Source organism: Saimiri boliviensis, chromosome 5 (assembly GCF_048565385.1).
Source record: "Saimiri boliviensis isolate mSaiBol1 chromosome 5, mSaiBol1.pri, whole genome shotgun sequence".
NCBI lineage: Eukaryota > Metazoa > Chordata > Mammalia > Primates > Cebidae > Saimiri > Saimiri boliviensis.
This window is the reverse complement of record NC_133453.1, coordinates 87,431,924-87,445,903: the sequence shown is the minus strand read 5'-3', so window position 1 is coordinate 87,445,903 and position 13,980 is coordinate 87,431,924. Positions and strand designations below refer to the sequence as shown.

Below are 13,980 nucleotides of genomic sequence, written 5' to 3'. Positions count from 1 at the left end.
CATGGCAAAAGCCCACCTCTACCAAAAATACAAAAAAATTAGCCAGACATAGTGATGCACTAAGAAGGCTGAGGCAGGAGAATCACTTGAACCCAGGAGGCAGAGGCTGCAGTGAGCCAAGATCACAACACTGCCCTCCAGCCTGACTGATAGAGTGAGACTCTGTCTCAAAAAACACACCACTTCATTTGCTGAAAAAAGATAACTATAAAAGTTTAAGGGGCATACTGGGATTTATTTTGTACACATATCTGCAAAAACGTAACAAGAGATAATATATTCACTAAACAGAGCTCCTGTGGCAAAAGCGGTTAGCACATAGTACTTATATCTACTATTTTGAGAATTTAATTTATTCACGACAAGATTATAATAAAGCGAAAGAACAATTCAGAGGAAATTAAAACTTCAAAGAAAAAGTCTCAATAAATAAGTGCAAAGTATAATAATATGCTTATCCCTCTATTAAAGTGGAAAGTTTTGTTGTTTAACATATTCATGAAAATTTGAAATAGATGCCCTCAAATCCCATCCTAGCATTTAATCCAGTAGTTTCACCTCTGAGATTATAACCAAAAGAAATAATTTTAAATATGAAAAAAATCATTAAGTAGATGTTCATTGCAATGTTCTTTGTAATAATATAGGAAATATAGTATATAATTTGGAAATTTAAATATATTAGAACGGTTTCAAAAATATTTTTTAAGTAAACATCTATTTTGGTATAATTTGCTAGAATTCAAAGTATGTAGTGATGAGAATAATGGGTGACCTAGGCATCCCAACTCATGGAATCCCACAAAGGTGGTAATTAATCATAAGGAACACATTCAAAAGGACTGCCAGAGGTTATTTTAATGTGAAAATCTCACCAATTTCATGGGACAAAAGTTATTTACTAGTAAAAAGGGGATATTCCAGATATGAAGGAAGAATGAGCATATAAGATGAATAAGATCTCAAACCCCTGAGCTCAGGCAATCCATCTGCCTTGGCCTCCCAAAGTGCTAGGATGACAGGTGTGAGCCAACCCTGTCTCTACTAAAATACAAAAAACAATTAGCCAGGCGTGGCGGCATGCAGCTGTAGTCCCAGCTACTCAGGAGGCTGAGGCAGGAGAATTGCTTGAATCTGGGAGGTGGAAGTTGCAGTGAGTCAAGATTGTGCCACTGCACTCCAGCCAGGGTGATTAGAGTGATACTCTGTCTCAAAAACAAAAAAAAAAAAAGGAAAGAAAGAAAAAAAAAGATGAAACAGTTGTTTTTCCAAAAAAGATGTTGTACCATTTACTATTTCAATGTCTGCATATGCTGACAACAGACTCCGGTATGTTACATTCTCTGATGTAGACCCCCACAGATTTTAAATACATAAAATTTGTAAATATCTGCCACTGCATGATGCTTTCAGGCCATTTTTAAGGAAATAAGTGCTATTTCTACTAAAAGAATGAGAAAAACATATAGTCACCTTGAAATCCTTTTGAAGTAAAGTAGAATTAAATGAGAATTGAGGTGTTAAATAAAAATTAAACCAGGCAATATGCTGCAATCGCATAGGATAAAAAAACCTACCTATGGGAACAAAAGAGGTAGAAAAAAACAACAAAAACATTAGTAGGCCATTCATTCATCTGTCAACACATATAAATTGAACACCTGTTACATACCAGGCACTGTAGCACAGAGACATAATAGCCATCCTGGGGCTTACATTCTAGCAGAGAGGAGAAACACAATATTCCAGTCAGCATGTGACTGGGCTGACTCCTCTCTCCCTGCATTTTTTCCTTTTTTCTTCTGTTTACTATCAGCTATGCTCATGAATGTTAACTAATAATATTCATTTTAAGTGACTGAACTTTTCTCAGATTTTAAAAGAAATCAACCATGCAAATTGATCATTAATCAGGCTCATTTCCAATTCTAACATTCAGAAATAAAAGCTAAATAGCTCTCTATAAATTAAACAAGTGCTGGAAAAGTTTCCTAGAGAAGATCAGGACAATTTTTTTTTCAATTTGTACAATGCAGCTGTCATACCTTTTCAATTACCAAGTGGATCCCAGCCTTTATGACACCCAATCTGCACGTTTAGAGAATAAACCAAAATAAAAACACTGACAACACAGAGGTGTGGATAGTAATTATAATTAACCCTTTCTAAAAGAAAAGGTATATGTAATAGTACATAATAGAGTAACAATTGTAACTCGTCTTTTTTTCCTTTTTACCCAAAGCATAAAGCAGAGATAATACGTTATACCAGATTAACATGCAACTTAAAAAAAGATTAATATACATATTAAACATGGAAATTCACCAGTAAAATCTTATTTGTCATTTTCCCCCAACTACCTTGACATTATTCTTCCATTTCATAATCAACAAGGTTCTACTTCTGGTCACCTGATAAATGCCCAGCATTCCTGAAACTTGACATTTCAGTCAATTATGGACACAAGAACATTGTTACAAGTATAATGAAAAACCACAGCTATAAAGCAGCTGACTGCACTGCTTTCCACGGAAAGGCCCCCACTCCAACCTGCCCACTCCCTCCCTTGCCTCAGCACAAACATAAATATTTCCCAGTCATTGATGAAGCTGCGTTGTTGAAAAGGTCCTGAAGCATTATTTCCCTAGATACCTAACACATCAGCACTGAGCAAATAAAAAGCACCCAAGCACTCTAAACTTCTCACTTTTTCAAACATTCCTTGTGTGCAAAATTTCCCTAGTATACAGAGAAACACAAGTACACAAAATGATAAGGAGATGAGACAAAATTTCTGCCTCTTGCATGCAAATCTTGAGTAAAAACCTTTTATTGTTTTGGAAATTCAAATACAAGAAACCTAAAGTCTTCTTCGTTGCTTGTCAAAGTGCAAAGAACTCAATTGGAAGGGATGGGGAGTATGTGGGGAAGGTGTTTTACAAAGAGACTAGGTGAAAACCATTTTTATCTAGGTTTCTCTAGAACAACATGATAAACAAGAAAGATTAAAGATTAATATCTACAAGGAGAATCTGTCGTATTTAAAATCAATATGATTAGTAAAATGTATTTTAAGTACAAATTAAAATGATTAGTATACATTTCTCTCATCTCTAGCAACCAAGAGAGCCCTCATTAGACATAGCTGCCTCCTCAATGCTGTATCTTGGACATTAACCTAAAAAATATCTTTAAAAGTGCTTTGCAGGTATCACCTTACACCATGGAACAACAGAGGGATGTAAGAAAAGGCTACTCCAATCTAAAGGACTATTTTCAAGCAAAAATAGAGGAATTCTGTGTATCATCAATGTAAGACGTTTAGGGGAAGGGCACAGCACATGTTACAATAATTTAAAATCATTTGCACATTTCACTTTCCATGCACAATGATTTCTAATATGAAACAATGTAACTATACATCACTGAAAATACAATCAAGCTTTGCCCCAGAATTTACAGTCATACTGTATAGTCAGTTAAAAACAAACAAAGACAAAAAAACCTGGAAGAATATATGATAAATGTATTAAGATTCTATTAAATAGTTTAATTTGTAAGTAGAATCTAAACAAAGAGGAGGAATTTGGACACATACACATATACATGTGCACAAGTGAAATGGCTCAACATCTAAATGGTATGACACAAAATTACTAATCACTTAACCATGAGAATCAAGAGGCTACTCTTACGTAAGCCAAGAACTTTTACTTATGATTTCAAACACACGGTTTAATTTTCTGTTAAAACTGTTTTAAAAAACAGTAGCAGGGTTCAGTTTTCTAGTCACTGCATTAACTAATGCCAGGGACAGAACATACTTGTATTAGGAAAGAGACAAAATGGTGTGGCTTGTGCTTTATCACATTTTGGTTTGTAGAGGGTGAGATGGATGTCTTCAATTTCAAGCTTTTTATTCAAATAAAGTACAAATTGTGACAGAAACCCTCCAGACTGTGTTATCAGTTAAGACAAGCACATGTAATACCATAGAAAATATGCATAATTTATTAGATGGACTTAAAACCAACACAAATCCATTTTTAGGCACTTCTTGAGTACACACTATGGGAAGTTTCTACCAAAGAACAGGATATCTAGCAGGCAATAGCATAAAGATTAAACTTTAGTTTTTAGAACAATACACAAGAGCTAGACAATTGATAAGAAATATTGCAAAATGAATCCAAGTGCATCCTGTCACATTTCTTCACAATTTGACAGGACTTTAGGGTTAACTAGAAAGTTACTTTTTAGCATCTGAAATTCTGATTTCTGGTTTTCTTTCCTTTTTATTTTATTATCATGGTCTTAATCTATCATACTTTCTTTGAGGAAGCATGATATAGAAGTTTTATTTTTGTGTAAGTGGAGCTTTAAAGACATATTTATCTGCATCTACAGTCAATGCATGACAATTATTTTGATGTCTTTTAAACAGGCTTATTTAACAGGTTTATTTCAACAGGTTTATTTTGTAGAGTTAGGCTTTTGATTGCTAATTCCTTTAGACAGCTAATGTTTATCTTTGTTTTATAAGCAAACATGAAGAAAAAAATGGAATGTGGGCAATGATTTCAAGGATGCCCTTAGGTTATATGCTACATATAAATTTGGTTTGGCATCTTTTTCCAACTCAAACTGAACTGGTATTCTGTGCAACATAACCATTCTTGGTAATAGGAAGACAATACAAATAAAACTTAATCCTGTTAATGCCTAACTAGGAGCTCAAGGAACAGGTAGAGTCTGGGTATTTCTCCTATCTTTCTGAATCTACTTCCCAACATGTGAAGTTAAATTAAAAAGCATGAAAATGTTAAATACAATATAATTTAAAGAATTCTAATACTGGCATCTACATGCTATATGCACCGCAAGCGGGTCTTATGAGGGACTCCACCTCTCTGATAATGCTCTCTAATGAGCAATATCCAAATCACTACCTCAAGCCAGTGGTGAGAAGATAGCAAGGAACTAGAGAAGCTACATAGAAACTACTGATTTGGGCAACAATGGTTATAGACCAAGTTTAGAATAACCTTCAGGACAGATATCTTCACTGATAGTAAATGAAGATACAGGAAAGCAAGGGATACCTGAGCTATGGGGAAGCTGATCTTGAAAGCAAGAAGATCCAGATTACACTTGAAGAATGGGAGGGGCCAAAGTTACATGGAGAAAGTTGTCCCTACCCAGCCTTGAAAAAAGGATTGATGTCAAGATACAACTGGGCAGTTAGGAGATGACCCTGAAGTTCTGAGATAACCGATGATGTGGTACTATCTCCTATATACAAAGCAGAGCATACTACACATACATTCTCAAAAATGCCTGCAGAGAAAACTATAAAGTTGTTTAGTTTTTCTATTTACACTAATATAAACAGGTTTTGAAATTGTCTGTACTGTACATGGTTGCTATAGTGACAGCAAGAAATGTCAAGTGCCTACACAAGAGGAGACAATAGGGTCCTGTTTCTAGGCAGCTCAAAACTATACACTGGGACAAAAAGGAAAAAATGTCAGGGACTTCATGCCTTTCCTCAAGCTCTGTGCACTTCTTACTGTAACGACCTACTAGGCACTTCCTAAAGGCCAGAAAATAAAACCTCTTCTTCCCTCTATTTCATCCCATGCTTCTAACATCACTTTCATTACCTGTATTAAAAATGCCAGCCAGCAGTGCTAAAGCACTTTTATATTCTTAAGGCAAAAATGTCATATAAGAAAATGAACCCCCTATCCACTTCTCCACTATAACCCCTAAACCACCTGCCTTCATTGTATCCTTTGCCTATTATGAGGACCAAGATGTACTGGGAAGATACAGAGAACTGGAAACTTCAAATAAGAACCCTCTATATAATGTGTAAGATATACTCTACAGATGCTATTATGACAAAATTAAACATATTCAAATGCTTATAGCATACGTTTACTTTTGCCAAGATATCAAAAGTTACATGACTTCAAAATTAGTATCAAAAACAGGATATTTAAATCCAGCTACAAGTACCGAAGCATCTTTGTTCTTCTCAGAGCTGAACACAATGACTCTACAAGATGTTTTCACTCAAAAGTGGCATATTAAATGAGACCCAAAAGCATCTCTCTTTGCTTAATTCCACTTAAACTACATACAAATTGCCAATATGACTTTTCACCAGCCTTTCTATCTTATTTGAAAATAATACTGTTAAAATGATTTTGACATTTCCATACACAGATTTATTTTTCCCAACTGTAATTTTGGTTTTATATACAAGTACAGAGATCCCACCTTATTTTTAATGTTCACCTTGAAGGGTAGAGAACAAAATCAAGTTTTATAAATGTAGTGTAAAATTCCACATCTTCTCATGACGTCATGTCAATAATCCACTACACTAAACCAACTGTAACAAGGTAGTGCATGCTTTAAACAGCCAATTATGAATAAATTTGAGCCAATACCTTGATGACAAAAGAATGTGCTGATATCGTGTCAAACTGATATGGCAGCAATCCAAGGGACTAAGCACATGATTATTCAAATTAAAAAATAAAAAGGACAAAAGATGTGGATTTCCTGGGGTACATCACAGAATATTTATCTGGTGAGAAACTATAATACAGATTTGGGTTAAGGGGATTTTTAATAGATAAGTAATTCTTTATAGAGATTTAAGAAAGTATGTGAACATGAGAAAAGCTTGGTAATTTAAGATTTACTTTAGTAATTATGCTTGGATTTTGAACATTATAAATATAAAACACAAAACATCCAATGTTAAATACTGATATCCCATGCCTGACCTGGATTTAGATACTGAGTATTTCCCATTTTATAGAAAGAAACTTTCTAAGTTTTGCCAACACTTAAAGTATATACTATTATTCCTCACCAAAATCTTCATAAAGTTTAAAAGGGTGACATTAAAAGTAGTTTTTTTCTTAAACATGCTAAAACATGTGGGTTTGGATTAACCTTCAGATTTTCAAGGCATGAAAGATATACAAATAGAGTATCCAATAATATGTTTTAACACATTTAGGACAAGTTTGTTTACAGTTGTGACAGGAATACCTTTGAATTTCAGATACTGAAAAAAGATACCCTAGGCTAACATAAAGGGTGTTTTGGGTCAAGTTACTCCGTAGTACAAATAATACTTTATCAATAAATTTTTAAGCCAAATTCTTAAGATCATTCAAAAAACACTTGCATTTTATAACTGTCAAACAATGCATTTATGTAATAGAACATACAACAAAATTTAGAAATAAAAAAATCCCACTATATTTCAAGTACCAAAATAAGAAATTATCAATGTTGCTCAGAAACACACTAACTTTTACTCTGAAATTCATTTTAACTGCTTGACATACAATATAATACTTAAAAATAATATAGCTAAATTGTTTAACAGTATTTATAGAGTGTTACTTTCCTGGGTAGACATGTTTCACACAATAGTTTTCAATTAATGCTGAGAATTCATTTGATCATTTTAATCATAATTTATGATTCACTGATTAATGAATAATTTATTCAGTAATTTAGATGCCATAAGAACCACTGAAAGGAATAATCTGATAGTTGCTCATGGTACAATCCTGCCCATTAGTAATACTAAGCCAAGAATCTGATAGCTATCCCACTCTGCTGAATTACGTGTTTCCACGTGTGTGATTTTAGTCAACAAAAAAATCAATACACAAAGTCATGCTTTTTCCTTTTCCTTTTTTTTTTTTAGCACACAGCTCATTGATTTGGGAGGTTGATTAGTACAATATAGAAAACATATGGAGAAAGTATAAAATGGCACTTAACACCAATGCCAATATTTATCTCATTATGGTTATAAGGATATTAATATTTGTGTTATCTGTTTCTTTAGAACATAAATCAAAGCCGTTAACTTGAACTTGAGGTATATACACAATACACACACAACCTTAAGCAAAATACTTTTTATAAGTAATGTTACATTTTAAAATATTGGAAACTATCTGTGATTTGTATTTTGACTTAATGGAACAAGAAGAAAACAACATTCAACTAGGGAGGGTTACACTGATAATAAAGCTCTTAAAATTCAAAATGTCTTCCTCTCCCTTTGTACTTACCACAGGCTATGCAATGTCCTGAGAGGATTCATTATGAGAAAAATGTCAATCACAGCTTTAAAACTTACTTTGGAAAAAACTAATGAGAAAGCAAATTGGAAGGTGAGACTTCATCTTTGTTTTCAAATAAGTGGTCTTAATCTTTCTTCTTATAGAAAAAGTTTAAATCAGTTTATTATAAATATATCTAAACCATTAATTTTTGCAGCTTTCAGGTAAAGTCCAGCACTTCATTTATACAAAGTCTATGAGAAGAGGTCAGTAGAAATCATCTAATCTTAAGTCGTGACATCATCCATTCAAGTCCTTGGCACAATCTATAAAGAAAACAAAATCATTTGATTGAATTCTGAACTAAGAAACTATGAACAGCAAACTAAAAGAGAGTATTTTTCATTTAGCTAAATAACAAAGATTTAAAAATCAGTAATATTCAGTGCTTGGGCTGCTGCAGTGAAGCCATATTCTCATATACAATACATCTGTGCTTTTTTGTTTCTTTTCCTTTTTTTTAGGGTCTCACTCTGTCACCCAGGCTGGAGTGCAATGGCACAATCAATGGCAGCCATGACCTCCTGTGTTCAATCTATCTTCCACCTCAGCCTCTCCGGTTGCGGGGACTACAGGTGTGTGCCACCATGCCCAGCTAGTATCTGTGGTCTTTTGGTTCAGTTGTATCTCTAGTGCCCAGAACACTGTCTGACACTTTTAAAAAGCTTTATAATTATACAAGACTGCCCACAGAAAGCAGCATGTCAAAAATATATCTGGCAATACATATCAAAAGTATTTATTTATTTATTTATTTATTTATTTTTTGAGACAGAGTTTCGCTCTTGTTACCCAGGCTGGAGTGCAATGGCGTGATCTCGGCTCACTGCAACCTCCGCCTCCTGGGTTCAGGCAATTCTCCTGCCTCAGCCTCCTGAGTAGCTGGGATTACAGGCACGTGCCACCATGCCCAGCTAATTTCTGTATTTTTAGTAGAGACGGGGTTTCACCATGTTGACCAGGATGGTCTCGATCTCTTGACCTCGTGATCCACCTGCCTCGGCCCCCCAAAGTGCTGGGATTACAGGCTTGAGCCACTGCACCCGGTCTCAAAAGTATTTAAAATATCAATACTCTGTACCCTTTTTTCTACTTCTAGAAATGTATCCTAAAAAGGAAAATCAGACATAAACACAGACTTAAATACAAAACTGCTCTTTAAAGTACTTTTAATAAGAAAAGAATTTCTATCTAGAAATACAGAAAAAAATAAATTAGAGGACATTCATACGATAAAGTATTTAAAACTTTCCTTTCAAAAATGATTTTACGATTCTCATTACTAGGAAATGGAGGAAATAAAACCATTTTATAACATACAATGCTCATGATATAAATGAAAAATGGCAGGATAAACTAAACATACAGTAGAGTTATTAAAACAAAGCATACACATAATATGTATGTTACATAAAATAAAATGTAAGTATACGAAACTTTTGAAGGCAATAAAATTTCTTATTAGTAACATCAGTTATCACTAACAACCGTTAGTTGAACATAACCCAAAATATAGAAAAGGATGTTCATTGTGGTCAAAGAAACTAAAAGTTTAGCAAGAGGGAAATGATTGTACACATTAAGTTACAACAAAATAAAGAAGTGTTATAAGTATTAACTATTATCTATGACAAGCTTTTGTAGAAATAAAAATATTAAATTTTTAATTCAGATTTTTATTAAGTATTTCTAATAATGTAAAAGAAGACACAAATAGAAAAAAGACGGCAATGAGGTAAACAAATGGTTGTTTTGGGGTGGTTGTCCCATACTTTTCTTCTGTGACTAGATTTGTTACTTTTAAACTACTGATAGGAAACAGTACACGAAAATGATAGATGAAGAGATTATTTAACTCCAAACGAATAAATGAACAGTAGTTACCTAATAGCAAACTAGAAACTGACTTAACATCCATTCTCTTAATTGGATCTTTACAACACTGAGATCAGAATCTTTCCAATGTTACAAAGGAAACCCAGGCTCGGCAATGTTAGCAAATGGGAAAAGTAGAAGTCAAATGGAGCCACTCTCCAAAGTTTGTGACTTCCAATCCAGTGAATCAAAACAGTAATCAATACTAAAACCAGTATTTTAGACCAAGGTAGCTGAACTATAAAAGAAAAACAGAACATTGCTCTCAAAACCAAACTCATCCATTACTTTCCCATTTTCAAACAAAATTGCTTTTCCTTTTTAAAATGAAATTGAGTTAATATTTATACTAATGATACATTTTCCATACAATTAATTATCAAAGTATATAAACTAAATCTTATGTCAATCCTAGATAACTTGTCTTTATTGCCAAATATTATAAATCAGTGCTTTTGCTTAAGATATATTTGACAGAGAACGGATTTTTACTTAAATGAATACATGGATAACTGGTATTATCTGTGATATTTTAATGAATAGTTGTTGTTTTTTTCATTAAAAAAATCTTTTTTAAGGTTCTAATTATGCTCTTCCAAATGCTGGTAATAGCGCCTTCTATTAAGATTTGACTTCAATAACTCATTATATTGGTTTACCCTTCATCATGGTCCTGAAAGGAAAACCATTTCTCCCACTTGAGCTAGTTCATCCATACCCCATGCTTTTGCCCTTTCCTAACACCTCAAGAACCTCAACCCCAACTTAAGACCTCTATTTGGAATCCTTCATCGCTAATGCTAATTTCTTTTTTCCTTGGCTTTTAAATGCAATCATGCATCATTTAATGACAGAGATGCATTCTGAGAAATATGTCAGGTGATTTCATCACTGTGGGAAGATCATAAAGCATACTTACACAAACCTAGACAGTACATCCTAGTATGCACCTAGGCTCTATGCTATAAAGCCTGCCGCTCCCAGGCGACACAACTGTACAGCATGTTACTGTACTAAATTCTGTAGGTAACCATAACCCAATAGTAAGAACTTCTGTTCCGAAACATATCTAAAAATAGAACAGGTTACTGTAAACATACAGTATTTTAATTTTATGGACCACTGTCACATACGTGGTCTATCACTGACCAAAACACTATTACAGGCTACATGACTATATATACAGATCCACCATATTTTGGAAAAACAACAACAAAAACTGTACTATAGTTTGGTCCTCCTTTTAGCTTTTTACCCTATTTCCAACCTCCTCTATTGATTTCATCTTTCCTTCCTCTTCTTGCCACACTCAACCGTTTACAAAGCTATTTTTGTTTCCTAAAATCTACCTCATCTTTAAACTATACTTACCTCATGCCCACTTTCCCAATGCGCAGAATTTGTTCTGACAAACTGGTTGAACATACTCATTTGTTGTTAATTCAATGGTATTCTCTCCATCTTCCTGGTCCTTAACCTTAGGCTTGACAATGCCAATCACACCACCTCCTTTTTTGAAATACTTTCATCTCTGGGCACTACACAGGGCAAACTTCTACTATAGGCACACACTTCTCTTCCATGACTTATCATTCCAGAACCAAGGAACATCATTGCCACACCCTCTCCAATTCCCCCAATCCTTCTTCTGTTTAAGTGCATCAGTTCCCTCTTGACCACATTTGTGGCAACAGTAAGTAACCCCAAACTAGTCTGACATGAATCCTCTTTGATTGGAGCTTTTTTATGCATAAAATATCACTTAAAAATAATTTCTCTGTAGAACTGTTATGAGGATTAAATGAAGCACTATACTGAAAGCTCTCCAGACACAGGACATGCTCAGCAAGTGTCAGGTCTTCAGTTCCACTACCATTTTAAGACATATTTCCTAACTTCTCCAGCTCTCACTGATACTCCCATTTCTCTGAGCTCCTAAAGAAACTATAACAGCTATATGTTTACATGTTCAGTAGGTTTATATGTATTGTTTATATTATTTTACTATTTACAGAACCACCCGAAAAAGTCCCTGAATATACACATGAACTATAGCTTATGTCTGTCCCTTATGTTTTGTATACAATAGCCTTAAATATTTATGAGTTTTAAGATAATATACATGTTTCTAAGCAAAATACATGTTCGATAACATCTAAGAGGAAGACTTCTTACCCCTCGCCAGTTAGAGCACAGCATGCCTGGATATGCCACTGGTGATCTTTAATAGAAGTTAGCTTCAAAAACTGGGAGATTTCTGCTACAGTCATGCATTCTTTAACATCTTGTTTATTAGCAAAAATCAGCAATCCAGCTTTTCTTAGGTCCTATTAAAGCAAATAAAACTGTAAAGGCCAGTACATTTTTCCACATATTTTTCAACTTAATTAACAGAATCTTTTTCATAATCTTAGTAACCTAGAATTTCTCAACTATCTGACACAAAAGCATCTCACAGCACAGGCTGATAACACATTTTTTTATACACTTGTATATGTTTACATATTTCTTTAGTCGTAGACTATAGTTTTTTAATGTTCCTAAGTGCTATATTTAACAGTCATGTTTTCCAGTATATGTACTATCCACCCCCTAAATCCAAAACTAGGCTCAAATGGCTAAGAACTACCTTTTAGCCTAGTACCTGAGAACTCCCCAAAATTCTACCCTGACTATACTTTTCTGCTTTACCTTACATCCCTCCTATGTAAGTACTCTGCTGTAATTAGCAATCTATCCACTGCCCTCTAAACAGTGTTAGGCACTACCATCTCTATGTTGTTCAAATCATTTCTTTTGCGTCTATTTCCTTCCCTCCAACGTCCTAAGCCAGCCTTTCCCAATCAGGATTCCACAAGAGAATTAAGCTCCACAGAAAATGATTTGAGTTGACTACATTGCAAATCTCCCAATAATGTACATAGCTAGTACCTTCTAGGTGCATAGGAAATGAATTCATTACGACGTACGCCTTAAAGCTTAGGGCTTAATTCTCAGTTTAAGTTCTATCCTAAACCAATCCTATTCACCCTAATTTCTCTCACTGTGTATGAAGATTTCTTAGATTTGAATATACAATACGGCCATCTTAGAATGGCATTAAACTTACCAAGTTTCCCCAATTAGAAATTCTGTCACTTCAATGCTATGACTCAGAGGTAAATTCTTTAAATTTTCTAAATGTGTTCCTCATATCTTTTATTGAGTATCCAATCTGAGCAAGATACCCACTACACTAACCCTTTTCCAAATATAATTGTGCATACTCCAAATAATGAGTATAATGTTTTACTCACAAAATAGGCAAAGTTCTCAGTTTCTGCTCCACTCCTCTCTACCTGCCAATCTTTTTAAAGCCAGGGACTTCCTTGATAATCTGTTCAAAATCATGGACCTTTCTCCACAAAATGCAAATATGCATCCATACAAAAATTTTTAAAGTTTATATATAATTTTAGGGTGTTAATACCCTAAATTCCTTACGTAGATACTGGATCTAGAATCCATGAAAGACATACTCAATTACTAAATTAAACTCCATAAAATTCTGCTTATTATATATTAGGAGATACAAAATTAAGGTTTTGGTGCTACACTTGCAAGTTTTCACAACTGCTGAATGGCATCTGTCTTCTTGGGGATTTTAGTGAGACATTTTGGTTTTAATAATGTGTGTATGTGGTTGAATCAATAAAATCTTCAGTGACTCTTGTTAGAATATTTGATGATTCTTTCTGATGCAAATAAAAATATGAGTAGTATACTTGTATTTCTTACTTGGTCAAAGGAGTTATGTAAAATATTTTATGTAACGATCAAGACTGACTTTAATTACAGTGCCCTCTGCAGGATGGCAGCTATTAATGCTCCCACAGTTGATGCAGTTATCTGAGTAAGTATCGTCAGAAAGGAATACTGCTACAATGTTTGCAATTTTAAG

At 34.0% G+C, this 13,980-nt stretch overlaps 1 protein-coding gene across 2 annotated transcripts in view; it reads right to left on the bottom strand.

The window, feature by feature from the left end:
* Positions 1-214: 214 nt before the first annotated feature.
* Positions 215-13,980, bottom strand: part of ARL5A (ARF like GTPase 5A) — a 32,195-nt gene continuing 18,429 nt past the window's right edge. Inside the window, exons 5-7 of one of the 2 annotated variants that reach the window (XR_012517758.1) lie at positions 12,216-12,367; positions 8,115-8,431; positions 215-1,577 (exon numbers count right to left, since the gene is read on the bottom strand). Coding sequence is in view for 1 of the 2 variants with exons in the window: in XM_003921981.4 (XP_003922030.1) it covers positions 8,383-8,431; positions 12,216-12,367 (201 nt within the window). In the remaining variant the exon portion in view is untranslated. Of the gene's footprint in view, positions 1,578-2,137; positions 8,432-12,215; positions 12,368-13,980 lie in introns of those variants that run through there. The other variant, XM_003921981.4, reaches the window with a different exon arrangement.